We start from the raw sequence: 26,464 nt of genomic DNA on the forward strand, positions 1-26,464 counted from the left end.
AGAACAAAAAAAAACGCGTCGTTGAAACAGAAGCAGATCAAATAGTGATGACGGGCTCTATCCTTAAAGAAGGGTGGTTTAAAATGTATAGGTATACCCTATACAGTCCACTAAAGATAAAAAAATAAAAATTTCAGAGCCCTTTTGGTTACATTTTACATAGGTATTCTATCAGAACTGCACGTATAATACTATATTTAATTAAACACTAGGTAAACGCAAACGATTTAGTTTTTTAATCGTTTTTATGAAATATATAAGTGTACATTATATTAATTGGGTCTAAAAAACGGTTGAATACACATAATATGTATATCGTATTGTATGAATGATATCTTCTTATTTATGTACTGAGAAGAAAATCATATTCAAAATAAATTTAAGAAACAATAATTTATTTTGAGCGATACTCGACTTATTAATTGTTGATGTTAACTAGATTTTACTCCCTTCAAATTAATAAAAAAACTATCTCTATACTTCACAACTCGTCACTGCTGCCGTTTTCATGTTTCACCGTCACCATTGCGACCAATAGGTAAGTCCTCTTATATAATATGAATATTGAATATCCAAATTAACTAAATTATTCGTGTTGCTTGTTAATAGTTGTTATTTATTTCTTCTTCTATTGCGGCATGAGTGGACTATAACTAGATGGGGGATAAGTCTTTTCAGCCTTTCAAACATATTTTGGAAACTTCACTGCTTTTTTTATTCAGTCACAACGTTTATCATAAATCATAATACATACCTACGTATATAATATACGTTAAGATGTTCTTATCAATATTGATGTAGCTCATCGTGCACCCTCAACTTGGAAATCCTAGTTCCGTCCTCTTCGTTTATATCAAGAACATAGGCACAACTAGCACTTTTGGAGGGGCTGTAGGCTGTAGCCCTTATATTTTCTCCTTATTAATCTGTGTGGACATTTCCCCTACACCCCTTTACTATGTTTATTTATTTGTAAATGGCTTGTAATAAATATAAATTTACATCAATATAATATTTTATACGTATAATATTTTTATATTTTTGCAGTATATATGATTCACCATGCTCGCACACCCCATTTTTCCTTCAATAATGTATATTTATTCAAATTCTGATTATTGAAAATTGGAATTTTTGAATATATTTATGGACCATATTTTCGATTATTATTTAGATTTATAAGTACAAAATCGGCTTGATAATTTTCAGTAAAAAAGGTTGTTTCGAATTTAAAAAATAAACAAGTTGCAACCATATTATTATGCTACAGTGCCACAGGACATTCCCTATAAACAATATTAAAACAAATCTAAGCATTTGGCTAATTTGAGAAACTGTCTTGCAGTATACCAACTATCGTTCTTAGCTAATTGTATGCCTCTCTGACGAAAACATTTTTGGTTACTCGTAAACTTTAATTATCTAATATTCTAATTTTTTTTTTTTTTTGGGGGGGGGTGTTAACTCTCCAATCCCTTATGTAATCACGCTAACGAATTCAAGATAGACAATTTTTCTATTAAAACACGCTGTCCAGCGGAATGGAATTTTTTCGGTTAGCGCGATACGTCCTATGTCGTCGAACCGCCGCGATCGCGTACAAAGAGCGATGCGCTGACGCCGACGACATACTCACTACGAAACAGGTAACGAACGCCGCCGCCGTCGCGACTGGTCCAACCGGTGCGCGCGCGCTCGCGCGTCCGCGTCGTCGTAGGAGTCAAGAGCACCGTGTCGCCGCCGCCGACGCCGACGACGGCCGACCGGAGCCGAACAACGCGGCACCTGCATTCCGTCCGCCAACTGCCACCGGCCGCCGTCATCGTTTCGCGCGTCGCCGTGCCGTCGTCACCACAGTCGTTGTCCGCCGTCGTCGTACGCACATTCTCGTACGCACCGCCGTGCCGTCGTCACCGTCTGCTTGCCTGTCGCTCGCCCGCGGGTTAATCGCCACGCCGTATTTATAATAATATTATCACTCGGACAATGTCGCCGGTACGCCGTTGACGAGTTACCGCCAAAACTGGACAAAAGTCGTAATATCCGCGTTCCGACATAACAACATTCACCGTAAGACAAATCTTTCGATATTTTTATCGTCTTCTCGAGACGCGTGCGATACACAAGTTAGCCGGTGATAATAATATTTTGTCGTCGTCGTCGTTATTATTCGCGTCCGGCGGAAAACCACACGATTATGACGCGAAACCGCTTGTCGTCGTCGTGGCCTTCCACGCAGCTACTGGCCTTGGTTCTACTCGTCGCCGTCGTTACAGGTAAAAACCGTTATATTATTATGTCGGTTAAGACCACACCGCAAGTCGTGTAACGGACTTTTAGCGGTGATATTGAGTTTTTAAAATTTTTTTTCAAAATCGAGTTTCCACTCGATTCCACCCGCCCGAAATATCGTCCCAAGTCCTTGTGGGTACCACGGCAAAGTTTAATTGTGACCACGCTTCGATTAAAACGAAAAAAAAAATTGTCCACCTTGGCGGAAACTGTGTGATAATTCGAGCTTAATTTCGATTTTAGTTTTTCTCGATCTTCTGTAAAATGTAAAAACAAAGTTTTCCTATTAGTTTTAACCACGGTATATTATAGTATAATTATGGCATACTATAATATACCGTGGTTGTAACTGACCTGATATCCGCGACAATCGCGTAATAGTTCGTTACCGCGATCGTCATCGATATCGGTACGACGCTAATATTATTATAAATTATCGATCACACGTGTAGTTTTCCTGCAAATCCGTTAAAGTCAACTCAAGTCTGCAGTGCAACGATCCGTAATAAGTGCCTGTGGACACACGACTTATTATTATAACACATCACGGGAAATGGCCATATGGGTGCAATATAATTTGGGAAAATTGCACCCGTGCGCATTACACAGGTCCGTTCGCATTTGGCGGGTCGATCACCACTCTTCTTGTACGCACGTGTTCGCTATCATTCGATTTTGGGTGGACAACGAGTGGAACAGTTTAACACGTTTGTCGTCTTCGACTTTGTTTCACAGGATTTTCCAATTTTTTTTATTCATCTTGTGTCGAAGTAAAAAAAAATAAATACCTCCATAATATGATATAGGTACCTGTAATATTATGTTGATTTTATATTAGGTATTGGTATATAATTAGGTACGTCTAGGTAATAATAAAATATGTGGTAGGAGCGTAGGACGGTAGGTCATCTACCTATGCTGCTATTCCTATTGTATCGTATTCACGGTTAACTACTAGATAACCATGATTCATGATTGTTACCTATTGGCAGACGACTTGTTCTCGATTGTCCGTCGATCGTCTGAATTCAGAACTTTACGTACTTAATCGGTCGGTTACCACTATATGTACCTACTTAATATAACAGGTGTTTCGTGTTTGGTATCGGATATTCAAATACTATACTACAATATAATGTTGGTAGGTACGTAGGATTTATATACGATTACAAGTTTACTACCCAAAGATGTGCATATATTATATTATGGTGTTCGTAAACTTTCAAGTTTCATGTTAAATGGCGTGATAACAAGTTTTTTAACTGCCGTTTTCGAACACTTGTTAAGTAACGAAAACGATATATAGGTACCGAATAAAGTATAAACAATTGACACGAAATAATGTGCGGATCGTTTTAATTCTATGCAAGTCTAAACTAATAAAAGTGTTTCTCTCAAGTACCCAGACAAATCCCCAAGTTTTAAAAGAATAAGATTATTAATGCAAGTACATACCAAATTGGTTTATTTAATTGCATTATTTAATTAAATTTGTTTTGGTGCAATTTGCTCTACTATAAATAAATGTGTATAAGGGATTTGTTGAGGTACCTATTTGTTATTTAAGCTATATCAATAATTTACATTTTATTCAACTAGTTAACAAAAGCTAAAACACAATTATTCGCTTTGCGTTAAATTCATTGAATACTTAAAACAAACATTTATTTCATTCTATGTGTACTTAGATAGTTGTATAATAATAAGATAACTGATGAGAATAACAATGTAGGTAGGTAGTTAATGTAGTCGTGTAGGTAGGTAATAGTAATATTATAGGTATTAGTTGCGGTATTATTGTTTAAGATCCAAATACACACAATATTATAGTTTTTAATTTGTATAGATTATAAGAACCAAGCTACCTATATAAAAATGTTCATTAAAGGTATTTAATATTTTTAATTTTAAATAAACTTATTATTGAGTGATATACAATAAAAGTTTGGTATTACTTTTTACATTATCGTGTTGAAAATCAATGTTTTTAAATTTAAATAATGAAACTTCCGAAATAGCAGTCATGTCGATGTCAGTCAACCGTTTTTCATGTCAATCGAATGTCTTATGGGAAATGGATGGTCATATATGAATAGGTACCTATCATTTCTATGGATTATCCGGTCTAATTTCATATAGTGAATGAATGAATGCTTCCTACCCTGCTATGACATATATCATTGAAAAGTTCACCATATACTCCCTTAGTTAGTTAGTTCGGTTAATAATATAATGTTTCCCTCCCCAATATGAGAAATTTCTCTCGCCTGTTGATGGCTGAAAGTTCTTGTGCATTTTCAAAATGAAAATGTTTTTCTTCTAAATTTTAATATTTTTTAACAATTATTGTAGGTATGGTTTTTTTTAGTTTGTAAAAGAAAAGTTCCCGGGAAAGTTGTTATTTTATAGAAGTTAAAATTTAAAAAAACTTTTGTAAATTTTTATAATGTTTATTAGATTCTGAAAATAAGTGTTTGTTGACGTCTGTGTTTTCTTAGATCGTCTGTCAGTCGACTATGCCTTCCGGCGTCCGTACTATATTGCTTTTTTTTCTTCAGCCGTTGGCGCCATTCTTCAATAAGTACCTACCAAATAACGAAACAAGATTTAATTCTATTATACCAATATCATGACAAAGTATAAACCGCTCCGTAAGTAATATTTAGTTTTTAAGTTATTACAATGACGATGTATTCTACGTTTTTAATATCGTACAATGTATATAATATATAACTGATCATTAAACCAATAACATTTTTGAGTTCCGTGTATTTTTATTTTATCATACTAAAACTGCATCGTAAACAGTTGTATTAATCTTAACGATTTTAATTTCCCCATCGTTTTTGTTCCAACTATAATATTATAATAATACTTAATTATTATGACTATGCTTACTATATTAATTTTATCAAATAATTTTCTTGTATTAATCGTTTGTTATACGTCCAATATGTACAAACAACGAGATAATAATAATATGGTGCGTAATATTATTATTATTTCATGTGTCGACTGTCGTGTATCGGACGTGTATATAAGACGTATATTTATACATTTGCCGTGTACAATTTGTTTCAGTTTGTTTTTCAAAACGGTTTTTGTGTTAACAATAAGCATTATAATAATATTACTATAATAATAATATCATAATATCGTTCAGAATATTATTAATGTACACACGGTATTTTCGACGATAAGCCGTGAAACACAATTTTTATCGTATCGTGACTCGGCCGTATACAATACACTCGACTGTGTATTATTTTCCCTCGGTGACTCTCACGTTTCCCATTCCACTGTGTCCAGTCGTGATGGCACCGGGCGGCTCCCACGGAGTGCGTCTTTTCGAAACCTCCTAATCCTAGATCTCGATTTTCCTTTTTTGATTTACGCGCACAAAGCATCACACATGTACCTATCGATTGGTTACACTTTTGCCGTTCGTTGGTTTTAATATTAAGTAGATTTTTTTCCGTGGGAAATTTTTGGGATCTGTAAATAAAAAATAGAATTAATATTTCACAAAAACAATGTACCTATAGTGTAGGTACTGCAGTCTAGTAGAAAAAAAACAGGTTTTTTAACGTATATGTTAATTCGGAAGAATAGTTATATAAATATATTATTGCGCTTAAGATAATATTATTATAATAACATAATGGTTCACATCTTATAATATGCTTTAAATGGCATTTTGGAATATACACAATATTTGATCTCATCTCGTAGGTTGTTGTTATTTTCTCATATTAGTTTATGCCTTGTCATAGTATTCAAATAACTGAATATTAATATTGAATATCGAATATTATTTATTAAGTACATATATATGTACTTATAAAAAAAAAATCATGCAATTATAATCTACCTATAGGTTGATTATACTGTGAATGTTAATATTATTAAACTTTTATGTGAAGTTATGTTGAGACGAGAATTATAATTATTAGACTTATGTTGAACATTATTTGCAGATGAATACCTATTAGGTACCATTATTATTATTCTATAATAACAGTGTTAGGTTTCCGATCATGAAAATATATCTGGAAAATGCATGTTGTATAATATAATTGTATGATAATATGAATGAAAAGATTTAAAGTCCCTTCGTGTTTAAACAAAATCGTTATTCCGATTATCAGACGATTATTTATGAATCCGAACTGTGTTATTTGTTTAGTCGGTTTGGATCTCATAGGTTCTTAAAGGTCAAGTAATAAATATATTTTAAAATTTTCTTATGAAATTAATAAATAATAAATATTATAACTATGATTTTGTTGCCGAAAATGTTTTACATTTGTAAGTATTTTATGTGTAAACTATTTTGTTTAGTGTCTGCTTATCTGGACGCTGAATTCTGAATGTCTTTAATTTGTATGGAACAATAGGTAGGTATTAGGTAAAATGTTAAAGGTATGCTTGGTAATATTATTAAAGCTTTAGCACATTTTTCTTAAAACAGTGGAACAGAGTGATTATATTTTGGAATTCAAATATTCAAATAAAGCCATTTCTAAACTATTTGAGGTTAGTGTGTATAACAAAATATTTCTGTATATATTTAATGTTTGCGTGTGCTTTTATGAGGAATGAATTTGTAGTGACAAATTGTGTACACCAAAGGCTGTTTTTGTTTTCGACTTCATAAACATTTTTATCAACACTTATCCCAAACGTATTTTTAATTAGAGTAAATTTAATTAATTATTAAAATGGCGTATACATGGATATAATGCCATTTTAAAAAACAGTTAATACGCAAAACAATATAAATTTGCTGTCAAATAATACTGGACAATTAAAAACTAATATTGTAAGTGTTAAACTAAATTTGTTCTTCTGTAATATCACTTTTTATTTAGATATTATTACAAACCTTAGGAATTGTAGGTAAATGGTAATACATATTTAGCTCGATATTTATAGAACAGTTTATATATTAAATTCTAAATTGTTTTTTTTTTTATCATTAAGTTAACTACTGTAGAAAGTTCTTTTATGCATCTTGAAGATTGATTTTAAGAAATAAGTATTTGTATCTTGAAGAAGTAGCTTTCTTTAGGAAAATGTAGGTATTGGTTTTATGTTAGTATTGTTAATATTATGTTTTATGATTTTTACTTTTCAAAATCCATAAATACGCTTTTTGAATTTTTTTTTATGTTGTAACAATTCTTGGCATTATTTTACTTTAAATTTTCATAAGAGATTAAAATTATTAGCTTTTAAGCATACAACCACTTTGGTTGTTGTATCATCTATCATATTAAGTAATATTTAAGGATATTGTTTTTATTTCACAACTATTATCTGTTTTAATTAGGTATAAAATGTAAAATAACTGTATGCATTTTTTAATAATTTCTATACATTTTGTATAAAATATTTCATATTACCTAAATAATTTGTTAACCTTAAACATATTGTTATATTATAAAAGTTCGATATTTCCATGTACTCATTTTAGAGGTAAATTTACTTAAGTTTCGGTAAGACACTATAACGAAGTATTTATTACACTCACCAGATATTTATTATCTGTATACTCGACATTTTAAATATTTTGTTTTGGAGTAGAATTAACGGAGTTAAAATATATGCATGTATACATATTGCATGTTATTTATGTAGGTAGGTACCTACTATACGTTTATAGATTTATTCGTGTTTTAAATATTATAATGTTAAAATGTTGTTTTGCTCACGACCATATCGGAGTATAAAATATTATTTCTGCCATTCTATTAAAACAATCGATGTGCACGAATGATTATTTTTATATATTTCGTTTATGTCATGAAAATACAGTTAATTTATCAATGTATAAAATATTAATATAGTAATATTATAGTTCAATGTTGAAATAATTCTTGTTGAAACTAATTCAGATAGGTAGGTTAGGTACTATTAGTTATGAGTTTTGACTATGTCTATACAATGGTTTTTTTCTTGCCCGTGACCAACAAAAATGATTTAATTCAATCTAGACTATGGAAAAAAATGGAGGAAAACAAATTTATATTGTACTCGCGGTAATAAGAAAAAAAGTATATGTTGCATGGGTAGGTAGACAATTTTTTTCACGTCTTACCTATACCGTCTAGCTGGTTATTTGAATATTTCTTTTTTTCATACAATTTTTTAAAGGGGTGTTCCGGTCAACTAACACGTAGAGGATATCCGGAATCTCGAAGCGTAGCGCGTATATGCGTGGAAAAAATTATTTTTCAATACCTACGCACTGAGCGCATATGTTTCGATGATTGTTTGTTTTTTTTTTATACGGTTCATATCAGTTTTCTAATAACAACGCAAGTGCTTCTGTGGACCAAGGACTTGATAAAATATTTTCATTTTTGTTGTCGTATAGTGAGAAATGAGATGCCCACGCCACGCCGCTTCGGGACCGCATAATCGAATTATACCTACATATACACAATAATTTAAGATTAGAGGTATTATAATACCAAACATCAAGTCGTGTGTGGTGTATACCGCGAGAGCCTGATATTCATTTGTTATGCTCGCGATGATTGCTGCAAGTTTTCTTTATTTCCATTCCCTAATGTGGGTCATGACTCTGGTCGGGTCATTGCCTGTGGGTTTGACTTTTGTCGCACTCTGTAGATATAATAGTAAAACTGGTTATATCGTTACTTAACGATCGGTCTTGTTGATATACACACATATATACTATTCAAGTCCCACGCAGACTCTTCGTTGTTTTAAAACTACCACCACACTTTTCAACTTTTGATGAATGACTATCTTCTTTCTCTACATTTATTTTATTTTCTTGATTTAAAAATATTATTTCACACGGTTTTATTTTTTTAAATTGGGTATTATTATCATTATCTAACAACAAGGTACCATTTTACGTCTTACATTTATATTATTATCCATACGTGATTTTATATTCATACATTACCGCGTGTTAAGATAAACATTTTTTTTTCGTTCAAGAGCCTAATATACAATATGTATTATGTATATAATACATAATAATATATATAACATAGTATATTTATTTATAGATTATTTTTTTTTTTTTTAACAACGTCCATTGTTAACATTTTGTATTGTTTCTTTTATTTTCTTGGTACAGCGTAAGATTATTTAGTTATAATATATTATAAATTATAATATTTTGTTTAGTTGGCATTTTATTCAAATAAACGTTTTGATTTAAAATTCAAAACCCCATTGGTTTACAGTTAGATCATTTTCCGTTATTCATTATCACTATGGGTTTTGAGTTTATCCTTTTGTGCCCGCTGTTAAATAATACGTTTATTTCTTGAAATGTGTCTCGTATCATTCTTGATTTGTACACGTGTTCTATTCAAAATGCCGGCGTGTGGGAAAGGAACCATTCACCCTCCATTATCCTAACGGATATATATAGTGCACCATAAAATCATCCATTTGTCCTTGGAAATGAATTGTATTCTGTGTTTCTTGTGATTTTATCATAAAAATGTCTGTTGGACAACCAAACTATACTAATACCTTATATATTATATTCAAACAATTATCGACCAATCTCTTGTATCCAGCCTCATGTGTCATAAAGGCTAAAGTCTTACAATACGCATACGCATAATAATATATATGCGCCTGTCAATCTATTTTCTTTAGCAGTTTTGGTGGAAAAAAAATAGACGATGCATCTGTCGTCGTACTGACATTGTTTGCCAATTAAACTTCTGGATAAGCCAAAATATTTATGTTATGTATGGACGCACTATTTCCGTGCCGGCAGTCTGCGGAATGCCTGTAGACATTGCCAAGTCCGTTTCAATTTCTCATAAATAATGTTTGTGTTTGGTTTATTTGCTCATATGTCCGGTATCGTCTACAATACTGTACGTATATGACGAATATAATAATATATAATTTTTACCCAAAGATATACTTGAGTTTAAATAAATGTACAGTTTTTTAAAAACGTCTGTTGTAGATTAACGGTTTTTAAATCAAAATGTTTTATTTTATAATAAAATCCCACATATTTTATTCGAAACTAAAATGTTTCTATCTTTTTATCGATTATCCGGTAGTATTGTGTCTTGTAAGTGTTAAGTTTGAGTTCAGAGATAAAGTGAATTCATAATCAATTTATTGTACTTATTATTTGGTAGTGTAAGGTAAGGTATAGGTATATAGTTGGTAGATACAGTGAACATTTAAAAATTTATTTATATTTAATTTATAATTTCTAACATTTGGAAGAATACAAATGATTTGTAATTTATAACATTTATTAATTTATTCATAATTTAAGATAATTTAAACATTACATTTATAATTGTTTAGGAATTGTATAAGATTTTTAATTTTCTTTGTTGATTTTATTTTATAAAATTAAACATAGGAAGGTAAATATTTACTAAAATCAATATAAGTGATAAGTGGGTACCTCCTAATTAAAGAAAAAAAATATTAGGTATATAATCATTTTTTTTAGAAGTTCATTAAGAACTTCACTTTTCTATTAAATATAATGTTAGTTTAAACATTTCCGACTGAATTAGGTAGGTATTTGTAGGTTGTATATTGCTGTATATACATGCACTATGCAAATTTCTCATGAAACAAATAATTAATTTTTTTACAATACGATGAATATACTCATTAAAGTCGCTTATTTATACGGGTGAAACTTTGTTAGTTCAGTTGGCACAAGCAACGTAGCATAGCATATCGTTATGTTATAAAACCACCGATAAATACACGCATCACTATATTATAACAGTTTACCATCGTCAAACGTCTTGCTTTTGTTGCGAGTTGGTTTTTCTACGCCTCCGGGGCTTCCCCTCAAGTTGGAAATATCATTGCACCCTCGTTTTGTTTATAGTCACGGTGAATCGATGCTAGTTTTCCCTTGCAGGTTTCCAACCTTTATCAGTGATGCGTGAACGGTACCAAAAAAAAGTCTTCTGGTATTAATATAAAAAGAACTGAACTTTCTGTGGTATTAGCCACATTCTGGGGGATGTCGAAAACCAGAAGGGAAATCATTCTGGGGTTTTTCCAAGAAGGGAGTGATGGTAGGATAGACACAATATTTCCCCAGAGACCGAGCCAGAGACCAACCAGTATACGTCCTTGATACGAAATTAAAACCATTTATGGTAGGAAAAATGTCGAAAAGGATAGGTAGAGGGGGTCATCTCTGAGGGTCATTTTTCATCGTCACTCGGACTTTCCCCTGGTTAGTCTTTTAGCCCTCTCAAGAATTGGTTACCCGATCTCTGACGCTAATCGTGTAGAGCTTACGAATAAAATGGATTCTTTCAGTTTAAAACTGCAAGCATGTGTAAAAATTAGTTTTGAATTAGTTGAAAACTAACTTAAACTTTTTGGTACGACTCTTATGCTTAAGACCTTTTTCTTTTTAATCATTATTCTTATGCGTAGGTAGTTATATCAATAAATCATGTTTTATAATTCATATTTTACATTTACAATTTTCTATTTCTTTACGTACCTAGTATTTTATGATTAAATTACTTAAACGAGAATTTCGAGAAAGAATAGGGATTGTAAGTGTTTTATAATTTACTTATACGTCACATTATTTATTACAAACGTATTTAAAAAGTAATATGTGTTATGTGTTATAAAGTACAAAAGTTTTAAAATTCGAGTGTTTTCTAAATATGTTGTGAGCAATTTTAGATTTATAAAATCTTATAAACGATTATTTTATATACTTTGAGAAGGGTTCGAGAAATTATACGATAAGGATAGGTCATAATATACTCTTTATAGGCCATTTATCCACCTAAAACTCAACGCAACGTAGTCTAAAACCATATTACTTTTATTTATTGTTTCGGCGATTCTTTCTAGGTCACGTGGGACAAATTCAGTTCATTCCATAACTTTAGGGTGGTTTATCATTAAAGAAAATCTGAAACATATTTGATTTATAGCGTTTTTCTCCATCTATTTTACACGCTCTAAAGCATATACGAAGCCAAAGTTATCTGATAAGATTAATATTTTTATAAACTTATATATTATAAGTTTTTGTAAAATAGTTATGATCTTAACATTGAATATTTAATTTCATAATATTTTTAAACCATTAACCCACATTATTTAAGCTATTTATCGTGGAAAAAATGTAACTATTGCTATTCTAAATGAATATTTTTTTAAATAAATTACTCTGTTGTTTATTCAGAGAATAATTCCTTACGTTTAAAAGAAAATAGTAGTATATATAAGTATATTTATTAGTATAGGTAACTATGGTATTATTGTCGCATTTATATTCTATTTGGTTAAGTGTTTTTCAAATGTAATAATACTTAGTAATTTATGCACTTGATCACTTCATTATTTAGATAATTCAAAAATTAATAACAAAAATTAAATCAGTACCCTGCAGGTGCTGCCCAGACTTATGCACTTTTAAAATAATTCCACGCATATTAAATTATGATAACAATCGGAAAAATAACAGTTGTGTTAGGTAAGTTGGAAGGTAGTAACGTGATTTCGTGACTTATTGTGTAAAGAATTTCAACCCTCATCGGGTTTAATTCGTGCGTTCTTAATTCATTCGAAGTGATTTTATTATTTTAGAAATTAGCACGAACCTTCTAAAAACATATTAGTGATAATAATCAAATGATATTTGATGTATATTTGTTGTTATAAAGTATATAGTATATTACAGTGTGATTTACGTTTAATAAATTATACTATGTTTTCTTCTTTACAAAAAATGTCCATCGATCATATTTTATTGTTTGATACTGTCCAAAATACTATTGTGGGGGTACAATAATAATTGTATAAGTATAATTGTAAAATATTAATGAATAATAAGTAACTATGATTTTTTTTACTAATTTTTAAAAAGGTAATCTTTAAGTCAAATTATAATAATACGTAATAATGTCAATTATAATGATTCCATTGTTTAATTTAATATTTTTTGTACAGTTTAATTTTTTTTTATTATAAAGAAAGGTTATCTTTTAAAGTTTAATTTTCAATTGAAAGGCGTTTTAGTATATTTTTTTTAGACACATTTAATTGTTCTAAACAGTTTTGCTGTATAATTTGATTTTATATTAACGAAATGAATTAAAAATATTCTTCTGGTAAATTTATTTGTCACGCCATTTTAAATATCTTTGATTTGGATAAAATAGACATAATTTTAATAATACTAACGAAAGTACAAATGTTTACTAATCGTCGTTATGGAGTAATATCGTAAAAATAATATAATACTCAGTTTTTAGTGTAGTACTTATATGATATTTTATATTGGTTAGAAAAGTTATTAAATGATGTAATAAGTATATCAAATTTTAATTATTTTTGATATTATGATTCAATAACAGTGAAATTGCAGTATATCAATTAAAATACCCTTAACAATAATAGTACAATATAATATAGTCATCATCGCTGGCACATAAAGTCATTGTTCATTTCGACATTTCTTCTGTCGTATTCATTATAATGTGATTATCAATTTATAAGATTTATTATTATAATGTACACGTGTACAATATTTTTGAAATATGATTTGAAATGTTATTAATTTTTTATATCGTCAAGACTTCATCTAACAATTGTATCAGCTCTTTGTTTTTTTAATTTTTAAAACAAATGGTTGTACCTAATAGAAAAGTGTGTGGCTTGAAATACATTGAGACGTTAATACTTTTGTATTCTGAAATCTGAATGGATCTATAGAGTATATAGGTATATTATTATACTCTAAGGACTTAATTTTTTCAAAATACTATAATGAGTTGAAAAATTATTTTTAAAATTGACCTATTGATTGATTAAAATATTTTTTTTTTAAATTTATCACTTGTTGAAAAATTAATATTTTTAGCGTTATTACTGCACCACGTGATATGAATATTTGTATAATATTACGGGAAATCGTAAATATCCATTTGAAATTGCCTTTTTTATAAATTAAATTGTTTATAATTTCTTTGGATATCTTTTAAATTCAAAGAGAATTTCGTTGGCCTATAACATTATATTTCACAAGATGCTTCATATTGTTCTAATACTACTGATGAGCATATTACTGGGACTCGAGTTTTTTTCGGTGCAAGGTATATATATATTTTTTTGGATTTAACAAGTGATTAAAGCTTATTGTGTTGCTATTTTTTTTTCAATTAAAACTTATATAAAAGCCGGATAATAATTTTCTATTTAAATATTATTTGCCATAAGTCATAAATTTATATTTATTTATAAATCATTTTTATATATTTATAAGTAAACCTATAGGTTCAAGAATTTTTATGTCATGTTGTACTTGTTTATTAATTTGTTATTACCCTATTTAGTACCTACATAATATAATATAATATAATATTTACATTTTTGAATTTATCTAGATATTAATGTTTGCTAAAAATAATTTTCTTTAGTAGGTTTAAGTCGAGGTTTAAGTTATATTATATATCTTAGTAAAATCGCATTGAGGGTATAAAAAAAACCAACAATACAGTAGCACGTTTTCACTTAAACAAGAATAATTACATTTTTAACGTGATCATCTTGCGTGCATGTAACATTACTAGATGGATCAAGTGTTACAATGCAAGTTATTAGAGCGTCTCTATTGTTGGCTATTCATTTTTTCTTTGCCGTTCAAGGTCATAAATGATATGTGACTCAGTGCAGCAAGACGATTATATTATTATTATATAGGAAATGTATTTTATTTTTTTTATAGTCCTTCGTTGTCAGTGTCTTATGTACAGGAATGGCTATATAACCGGTTTATCAAACAAAGTCAACATCCGACCACTGTTATTATCTCCCGAAAATCTTGTGCTTAATGTCAGTAGTCAGAGCTACGGATATCCACAGCTGACATACGTTCAATACTGTAGTTGTATATCTAACGTTATTTTCTTCTATTATTTTGCAATCTAAAAAAGTTAAAACGGCTATTGTATTATGTCATGTTAAAACGTCAGTGAATCATATGAAATAATATATATGTTTGTTATTAACACGCACTGAAAACAAATTAGTATGAGATTATACAATAGCATATATATAATATTAATGATATTATTAAGATATTTACTATTTAACTAACATTAAATTAGTGTGTGCATACCAAAAAATGTGGAATGGATATATTAATAACACTAATAACACGTATTTTTCTAAGTGACTCATTTTTGTAAATAATATATGTAATGTAATATTAATAATATTAATATTCTTGGTATAATGCGTTATAATATAAAAAAAAATGCAATTACATTTACAGGTTTTATCGTTGTGGTGTCAAATTAGGGGTGCTAAAAGCTAGTAGGTAGCACTACCTATGTAGTTTTGGAGTGTATAAATATTTAATGTTAGTGAAAATATTTTAGTAATTTTACTAGTATTAAATTCAGTTGTTTGAAAAAATTATGTTGGAATACTGTTTTTATATTATCAATGTAGTCGTGGCATGAAATATTATGTATATCCAAAATAATTAAAATACCAATTTTTACTGTCTATAATAAAGTTGAATAAATGACAGTTTTAAATTAGTAAATTATAATTGTTTGTTGCTACCTACTTAATACAAACAAACTTTGAGCAAAGACCACCACTATTGTATTCATGTTTATCGACGGACGACAATTATAAAAGGTTACGTAAGAATGACCGACTATTTTTATAAAGCTATACATTTAGGTGTGATCGTAAATTGAGAATTTGAGATAAGTATAGATCAATTCAAATTAGTTGATTCATTGGTTTACAATAATTAATTTAATACAAATATATCAACAATGTATCAAAATTGTATGCATAGGTACTTTATTCACATAATTTGGTATTCTAGGATCCATATTACGGGAACTCGTTATCAATACTTAATTATTTAAATATTATAATTAGGCATTTTAATTAGTAAGAGAGCTTAGCTTAAATTTGTTTATATAAATAATCGGTAGTTATTATAATATAAATTACTAATGGTACAATTTTTGTTTGGTATTCATATAAAATGTAATACTACTTATGATTTATAATTGTGTATGCTTTCCCTTTGATCAAAAATATAAAATATATTCCAAGGTTCAATAGAACGATAGTTAGAAATTTGTTTATCCACAAAAAAAGTTTGTTCTGAGTGCTCAAACTTAACGACCATATACTTTCAGGCTTTAAATAGACCGTATCCCAAGAATATTTTATGGTTAAAAAATATATATTTTTTTTATTCGTTAGATGGGCGAGGGTGAGGTTTGATTTGTGGCTCTTGAAAATTCGCCCTATTGTTGTCATTTCGCGCATTTTGCATTCGATCGGTGCTTTGTGCGCCAAATCCTGGCGTTTGGCATCCACCCTCCACCGTATTTTTACACCAAAGTAAATGGTGATGGGAAGAGAGTAGCGAGTGATAAACATCGCTAAAGAATTATTACCTAGGTTTTATTTTTTATTTTTTTGAAACTCGATTTTTCCGCGCTTTTCCCGCCTTAAGCATAATAAAACGGTTTAAACACACCTGTTCGGCTGGGGGATTTATGTTACGGCCGTCTTGAGTGCTCCTTTAACTGGTTTAATGGCTATAGTGTTTGGACGTGAGCGCTTTACCGTTACCACCATATTATATATATTATATATAGGTATTTGACTATATCCATGTAAAGCAGACTGTGTAACGGGAATCATCCGTGGTCGTAGCAGACAAAAAAACACGCAATATGTCTATTTTCCTCACATCCAGTTCGGTGTGCAGACATTCGGCTATAATAATCGCGATGACGGTTTTAAAGTCTGGAGAACAAATAATAAAAAGGTGGATTTCCCTGGTTCCGGTATTTTTATCCGCGTAAAATAAAAAATAAAATAAAAAAACGATCGTATCGCAGTTGACGCTTGTTGTTCGCACTAAATGGTTTTTACATGACGTTTATAAAGATAGATAAAATGCTGTCAACCTTTGTGTACGATTTCATGGAAACTACATGATTATGAATTAATAATTAATGTAATGACATACTTATTAATGAGTTATATGATTGTAGTATTATTTTTGGATATTTATTAATTGTTAGTGTATTGCATTTTTATTATCGATCCAAATTTATTGTGTTAAGTTATCTTTTTTTATCGAGCAATTTTATTATTATATCATGCTCAGAGGTTGTTAGTTATGAATGAGATATTTATGTTTCAACAAAAAAAACATGTCCTTAATAAAACCATTTTGGTCAATTATTAAACAGTATTCGTTCAATAATTAGATATATTGATTAATTAAATGTTGAATATTATTATACTGTTATTTGTTTTGGTCTAATATTTTATAATTATAGGTAAACAATATCGATGGAGAATGCTTAGTGTAGTTATTAAATTATTTTTGTTTGCATAATTTGAATTACTTAAAAATTGAATGTAAAAAATGTTAGTAGATACAATTTTTTATAATTGAGATCTCATAATGAATACCTACTACAAATACTTTTAGATCGTTGACATTTGGGATATGTGGGACATGTGGGATGTCATCAAACGGTACTTAGTTATTTAATATTATGTTACATGTTCATTTAAATTTCATACATAATTATTATTTGCTAACATTAATTTATGTTATTTGTTACCTATGCTATTTTTTTATTATTATTAATGCACGATTCGGGAGTATTAAATACAATAATATATATAATAGACGCCGATAGGCAATAATGTAGTTATAATATAACTGCAAAACCCTTAGATTTGTTTTGACGTGTCATTACTTGCGGATTTTATTTATTTTGAAAAAAAACTTAAGCTTTACAAGATTTAATAATCATTATTAAAGTTACTTGTTGCCATAATAATTGAGAAGTTGAGTAATAGATATATTAACGGCTACGTAATTCTATTTCATTAATTACAAAGTTATTTTTAAATGCTTATTTTGTAGTGTATAATGATTGGAATTTTAATTAAAGTTATGATAAGAAGTGTTCTATAAAAATATTTTCATAGTTTAAATTTGCATAATATATAATATTTTATGTTTTAGTTTTCAGACACATTTAAATAAATAACTTCATATTTAAGGTCTAAAGATATAATATAATATATAATACACACATAATAAATACTTAGATATTTGACTGAATTTAATTAAAATGGTTGAAATTGAAAAACTGATAAATAATTTGAATTATCTCAAAGAAGTCTCATTTTAAAAAACCCTGCTTAAGACCCCAGTTTTAGAGGGGAAAGTTAAAAAAGTAACAATAAATACCAATTAAATACCTATCACGTTTTGAGTTCGGACAACTTAATTTCAATTTGAAATGGATACAATCAATCACCCCTTGTATTTAAGCTGGTTAGTGAAATTGTACCAGATGAAATATTAGGAAAATGTTGTCAGCGTATTGCACTGTTTTTTTTGTTGTTGTGATACTTAATAATTAAATGCTTAAACAAGAGATTTGCTGTCAAAAAATCATGTTTCAATTTATTTATATACATTTCATATTTGTACAACTATCTTTAACTTTAACTTAACTATAAATCTACCTTGACGTATATTTGTATTTTACTTCAATTGAATAGAGATAGACAGCTGTTTGGTTCGTCTAACTTATTAAGAACATTATTTGGTCATTATAACCGTAACCATTAATCAAATTTTTCTTCACGATTAAAATATTATTTCTAAAGCCCGGTGGGTTTTCATTGCGCAAAATAAACATTATATCTATTGCATTTAACTGTTCCAACATAATTCAATTTATCATTTCACGATGAATTGAACACTGATTTAAACTATGCTGATGAATTGTTTAACTATATATTGCATCTTTTTCATACCAATCAATTATTATCGTCCTTGAACGCTTGCTTGTGCAGCTGATTGGTTCGTCTTCCAGTAAAAAAAATGATGCTAGTTTTAAATGTCGTATCATCATCATTATTATATACCCACTATCCACAAAGTCGTCTATATTAAACGTTGATTTACCGACGGCGTTTATCTAGAATTAACTTAAATAAACCAAACAAGTATTATTGTTATAACCACGTCAACGATCTCCGCAGGTTTTAATAATTTTTTCTCACATTTTCCCTAATTAGCTTTTTTACGACCAGTGTTTCTTTCTAGTCGACTTGTCGTCGTTTTCCCGGTGCAGGTTCTCTCTTATCATCGCGCAGTTATTTTCGGCGTCACAGTGTGGTTTTTTCTCCGAGGTAAGGGGTCGGGGATGGGGGGTGTTGAGTAACGTAAAACTCGGTGTAAAGTATATATAATATGATGTATATATATAAACTCACAATGATAAGTAGACACAACACTCCGGAAGCGTGAAAAGTAATGGTGTTCTCCGAGAAATTACAGCTGGCAAAAAAAATATAATATATATATAATATTTTCTGAGGGGAGACGGGAACAACGGCGCGTTCAAAGGGAATCGAATGTCATCCACAGGCATTGCCGAGTGTGCGTTGACAACACGCGGTGCAAAATGAGTTTCAACTTTTACTCCTCGAACGGTCGGCGTTTACCGTCGCCATGTCGTCATCGTCTGCACGATAACACTGTAGGTATTTATATAGGGCGGTAATGGGCTCTGTGGAACAATGTGGCTACAGGGAGAACCGTTGTCAAGTGTATTAGCAGTGGCGCACTGCAGAAGAACGTATATATTATTATATTTGATTTTATATAATATAATATAATATAATATTCAATAGTGCGACGGGGAAACTTATATACGACGACTTTGAACGACGTAAAAATATTATAAATTATATTAGGTAGGTATTTTATATTATATTATGCGTCTCGTGTTTCCAATACGCCCACTTCACATAATATCGATCTGTTATCACGTCTTGTATTGTCCTCGTACGGGCTCCACGTGCTCAATATATACTGTTATGGAAAACTTACGCTCTTCGTATAGGGCCGTCACTGCAGCTTGCTCCGGATAGATATTTTTCATAATATTCTTATTTTATTTTACAATAATTCGTGTGTATAAACGATGGCTAGAACCCAAAAGTAAACATACTTAAGCGTACTCCACAGTCCACACCCACGTGTGAAGTGTCTCCGTCTTACAAACACATAACTTGGCACAATTTACGTTTTAATCAATCATTTTACTCTGTCGTTTTTAAATACTAAGAAAATTGACCGTTTATAAATTTAAACTAATTTAAGATAATTATCAGCCATAGGGATTATTATTATTATTAGCTATCTCGGAGGCTTTTAATTTACAAAAAGCTTACAGTTATATTAAAATGCTCTCATAACTATTGTTTTGTAATAAAAATATAAATAAAAGCCCCCTGGATAATAATTGCAGGATTTTAATTTTATAATAGGTCAATACTCAATTCATTCTAATTTTTAAAATAACAAAGTAAAAAGTATAATTGCGAATGTACAATTTTGACATGTTGTTCGCGTATGTATGACAGAGACAACACCTAGCTGCGGATGTGGCGTTCTTTTAATATAAAATATATGCGTCGCTTTACATTGAGATACTAGAGTATCATGTTTATAATATGATATAGCTTTGGATGTTTACCTGGTGACCCGTGGTAGATGTTTTCAACCTTTCAGGTATTACAAAACTTAGGTAGGTATATAACAACTGACAGTGAATGATATTATAGTTCGACGAATGACGTCATCCTGGACGGCATACGCGAACGCGGCATTATAGTTTTTTTTTCACTGGCTCTGTCCGTTTTATTGTTTTCGTTCTGTATGTCAACTATAATTATATGTACAATGTATAACATATTATACATAATTTGTTCAACCGAGATCAAATAGTTTGCTGCTTGTTACGCGATATTGGGGATATTGTGTGTTATATAATAGGTAGGTTAATTGTTAAAAGAGTAATTATTTTCATTCGATTATTGCTGATTGATATAAATATGATTATATTATATAATATGTACGAAAGTCTAGTGTTTAAATTAACATTGTGTATACGAAGAATGTGAATTGTTGACATAACAAAACACACATGATTATTGATTTAGAAAAAATAATTCATTGGATTTTTTTTTATAAATATTAATTTATAATTGAAAGTACATATTATTATTATTATACAAACCCATAATAATTGTGTTTATTTAAAAACGTTTATCCACAAAACCAATGTCATTCGTTTTCTGGAACGATGCCATAATATTGACGTTGTATAGTGTTTGTACCACCAACAGCGTTAATACCACGATGTGTTACAATTTCTTAAGCACGACGTTCATAATGTACACCCATTGCCACCCGGTACATTGTGCATTTAATATTTATATTGTAATAATGTCAAATACGGTTTGTAATGAACCATGGTAAATAATAGAATGATAAACTAATGACTCTGAGTGTGTATATATGCTTGAAATAATAGTGTGGGTTCAAATATAATAATATATAATTTTGAAAACCGCATTGTATTTTAATGCGTTGTACGAATAGTTAGTTATAGGCTTAAAGTTATGTTTCTACGTTGTACGATATTGTAGTATGCGAGTGTATGCGAGTGTATGACCGAATATAATAATTATAGATATTTTTTTTCGTTAGCTATAGCGGATTTAATGTATTATTTTCGAACCGAAACGTCCGAGTAACTGTCCCACACGGTCGTACAAAGTATTGAACCCAATTAAAAAAAATAATGATTCCAAAAACGAGATATACCTAAATAAATAATGGTATACGTACAAGGGTTATTAATTGTGTTATTGCATATGTATTCTAATGGTAGATTTTAGGGTGAATAGGGATGTTAATTTGAAATGCTATTACGTTAAACGTATATATACGCAGTTAGTTTGTGGTATCCTACAGCTACACTGTACAACACGTCATAGGGGTAATTTAAGAGTGTTTTTTTTTCGTATTATTATTGTACACAATTGAAGTAGGTACCTACATAAAATTTTATTTTATAAGAAAATATACCAAAAGTTTTATTTTGAATAAAATCAAGGGAATGTAGTAAAAAATATCAGAATTTATTTAAGTGTTGGCGTATTATAATCATAATTTGAACGATGAAAAGTAATAATATAATAATGGTCAGGCACCTATACTAAATCCTGAGCACTCGGTAGGTATATAAAACGAACGTACCACCTACCATTGTATAGGTTTGCAAAAAAAAAAAAACACGTATACTATATAATTTACAATTGAAACCCAAAAATTAGTCGTGACCTTTCGAAATTGCGATACCAACAGATTTCTTTATAAAAGTGTCGTTAAGTTATGTATAGCGTGCCGTCGAGCATTTCGAATCGGAAACTATTAATGCGTATAATGTAGGGTAAAATATTTTATGGCCACGTTTTAATAAACCGCGAATAGGAAAAAATCGAAACAATACCCGGGTAAAACTTAATACGACTTCTTATGAGGGTAGGTATTGTACGTATTTATAATATTACTAAACAATTTCATATTACCATTATTTTACAATATATACTCATTGATATTACTTACAATACGTATAATAAACGTCGTAGGTATAGCGGCTTTAGTTGGTCACAGTTTTCTCGCATTTGTCACCGTTGTCGTTGTGTGGGAGGGGGAGGAAAATGTTATTATATTATGATATAATATTATACGGAGTAATCCAACTCATGTGAGACATACATTATATCACAAACCACTAACGTTTCAGAAAATATTTCTTTTACATATATTTGTAATTCGTTACAATCCAACATTTTATGGTCAAATTTATATTTTTTACTAAGTATTATGTATTATCGTTATTATTTTTTAAGTTTCTTGCTTTTTTAATTGATGACTTACATTTTTAATTTCATACTCTGTAGCAGAATATTATATTTTGGTCTAGCGGAGTACCTATTCCTGACCACGCGCGCAATTCCACTCATCAAAACTTTGTATACTTATAAAGTTACAACTTAAAAACTACCTACACGTTCAAAATTTGATTTTTATGTATCGAATTATTCCATAACATATTTTGCTTTGGAATAAGGAATTAAAAAATGCACAGTGTCCTTAAAATTAGTAAAATTTATAAAAAATAATGTTACGATAAAAAAATAGTAAAATTAAATATTAAAATAATGAGTGCGTCTTACAAATGCGTCATCTTATAAATGGATTATTCGGTATACTCATATTATATGGGTGTAAGTGTGTAACACATACATATTATTATACAACTGTAGTGTAACAATAAGAATGTTGTATTATTACAACAATATGGCGACAACGATGACGGTGATGATGATGATGATGTCGTACAATACGGTCTAAATGCATTTCCAAAATGTAAAATATAAACTATAGAAATATAGTAGAAAACGTTTTAGTAGTCTGACGCGTAAAACGATTACCGCGGATTTTTAAATGTATTGTTATAAAAAAAACGTCTCGACACGTTTAGACTGGATTTCGTATTGTTGCAGTAATCGCAGTTGTGTTTTTAATAATTTCACGATAATAGGTACCTATGTGCAGAAACCAACCACCGACCGACTGCCATCATTCGACCGAGCAGCCGCGTGTTAAGGAATATAATACGATATAATATTATTATTATATTTTTCTTTTTTTATTGTCTACGCGTGGTGTTGTACACATAAAGTGTTTCTTTTTTTTTTCTCTCTCAGCAGCAGTTCTCTATATAGTTTTTCGGTACGTGCCGCCGCCTTCGTCCGTCGCTAAGTGTCCGCGCACGAACGTCACCGTAGTTTCACGAACGTTACCGCGGTCCATTGTTCTTGGACCGGTAGCGGTTGCTGCGGCGGCCGTCACGTTTTCGTCGTCGAGCGCGTTCGAGTGCCATCACAACTCGTCGTACCTCGAGGTGATTTTTTTAACGGTTTCTCTCTCTCGTAAGACACTCGGTTTTCTCAGTCAATTTCCATCCATTTGTAGAGGAACAATCACGTTTTTCTACACGGTGTACCTAATTTTATAATTTATTATACATGTAGTACAACTGAAAGTAATAGGAGTATGTAGAAGGTGGTTTGAAGTTGAAGGCGAATTGCGGAATAAATATCCCTCAGGGAAGAACCCCGAAAATATTTCGATAAATTTAATACAAAATATAAAAATTAAATCATAAAGCAAATAATAATAGTCAATATAAATTACTCATTACATCGTTTTCTAATATTTAGACGATAATGCGTGAGAACTTCATAATGTTATATGAACAGTATTATCGTTTATTAATTTTCCTTATCGTTAATTCGAAATATTTTACTTATGCAGGTTTTCTACAACGGAGTAGTTGTTGAAGTAGGTAATAATTTTATTGTATTTTTTATTTTATTATTTTTTCTAGGTAAAATAATGTAGGTATGTGGTAAAAATATAAAACTTGACTTGATTTTTAATCATTAATAATTGTTGAACCTAAATAATATTTAAATATGATATACCTACTCAGTAAATCATAAGTATCTGTACCTACCTACATATTTGTAATTCAATATAACAATGATTCAAACGTTTTTAAAATATTTATTCAATCACTTTCATTGAAGAATGCTGTGTGGGTGATATTATACTTCGGGATTTTTTTTCCTAGGGTCGGGGAATTTTGTCAGTGGTTCTTCCTTGGGGCATTTTTTTCTGGGGACTCTTATACGACAATTCCTTTGAAGTCGGCGGTACCTGTTATAACTCGTATACGCTGTGTTTTCCCCGAAAAATCCTTTATTGCTCTACCAGACTTCAAACTCAGCCTCTTGTACATATAATATAACTGTAGGACTATTATGTGTCAATTTTTTTTCAAATTCACGAGTACTATATAGTTATATTACACAAGGAACACAAAGGATAACAACGATTGTCTTACGGTCAAATAATCACCTTGTATAAAAATGTGTATCTTAGTTGCGTGTCTACAATATGAATTTTATAAAATATTCTGTAAACATATTGTGTTTTTAGCGTGCGTGGTGAAAGTATAAATGATTATTATTGATTATTATTATTATTATTATCATCATCGTCGTTGCATTGGTTTCGCGTTCGATAAAATATATAAGTCCTACAGTGCAGGGTGACGACGCTTATAATAACGTATAACTATCGAGTATGTATTGACCTATTGAAAATGTCCCTATACAGTATACACTAATATATGTATATACAAAATACAAATCGACTAAATCACCCCACAAAACAGTCTCTCGCTGTTCCAACCGTCGTCCATATATGTATTGAGATGGTAATATATTAAAACATAATATTATGCGGTTCTATTTGGTTTCAAGTCTTCGGGGTGCAGACCGTTTCGTGGATAAATATTAGTATGTTTCTACGTAGACGCGATCTAATTTCATTATATTTTCCTATTCGTTCTCCTAGGTAGGTACCAATATTATTATATTATGCGAACATTTTCGCCGTCGCGTATATAAAGTCAATTATTTATAATATCGTCGGATTCGAATGCAAAACGTCAAAACAGGCACATCGAATTTTTATATACACGATAATATCGTCGTAATAATGTATTCCGAGGAGTTTTCGCTGCGAAGACCAACCCTGTAGCTACGCACCACCCTTAAAAATATTGCTTCCGAGGAAATATCTATATAATATATATACGTCCGTCACACGCCACTGGCGCCGATGTATACCGCTCACGTATATATGTTTATATGTATATATTATATATTGTTTCGGTATCGTCAATTTTGTCCACTCCGGTGAACTATACATACGCTGACGGGCGTGCAAAAGAATGATCTGGTGGCGGGTGGCGGGGGGGGGGGGGGTGGAGGGATGGTGTGTGTGCCATCAAAGGGAGGCATGTGATGATATTATGCGTAGCGTGTGCCAAAAACGAACGAGAAGACCGTATAACTTCTTGTCGTCGTCGTCGTGTCTTGTATAATATCACATATGACGTTGCCATCACCGCTGAAGTGTGTTTTGTTATTATTACTTATTATTATTGTTATATTAATATTTTGCGCGCACAATTTAGTTATATATACATATATACCATAGTGTATTACGCGAGAATGCGAGATTCTCTGGTGCAACGACGGACCGCAGAAAACTCAATACCGTGTTTGTGGTTCATGATATTATAGTATTATTATCTACTATATTATATATTATTATGGCAGTCTATAATATTAT

At 30.3% G+C, this 26,464-nt stretch overlaps 1 protein-coding gene and 1 long non-coding RNA gene across 4 annotated transcripts in view; both read left to right on the forward strand.

Annotated features, from left to right (window-relative positions):
* Positions 1-1,810: 1,810 nt before the first annotated feature.
* Positions 1,811-26,464, forward strand: part of LOC132941685 (fasciclin-2) — a 172,954-nt gene continuing 148,300 nt past the window's right edge. For 2 of the 3 annotated variants that reach the window (XM_061009831.1, XM_061009832.1), the window contains exon 1: positions 1,811-2,276. In XM_061009831.1, coding sequence (XP_060865814.1) covers positions 2,198-2,276 — 79 coding nt within the window. In that variant the 5' untranslated portion in view covers positions 1,811-2,197. The remainder of the gene's footprint in view (positions 2,277-26,464) is intronic. The other variant, XM_061009833.1, reaches the window with a different exon arrangement.
* The window catches only part of LOC132942001 (uncharacterized), an 81,442-nt gene continuing 59,774 nt past the window's right edge, over positions 4,797-26,464 (forward strand). Inside the window, exon 1 of the long non-coding RNA XR_009664211.1 lies at positions 4,797-4,943. This is a non-coding gene — a long non-coding RNA (uncharacterized LOC132942001). The remainder of the gene's footprint in view (positions 4,944-26,464) is intronic.

Source organism: Metopolophium dirhodum, chromosome 3 (genome assembly GCF_019925205.1).
Source record: "Metopolophium dirhodum isolate CAU chromosome 3, ASM1992520v1, whole genome shotgun sequence".
Classification (NCBI taxonomy): Eukaryota; Metazoa; Arthropoda; class Insecta; order Hemiptera; family Aphididae; genus Metopolophium; species Metopolophium dirhodum.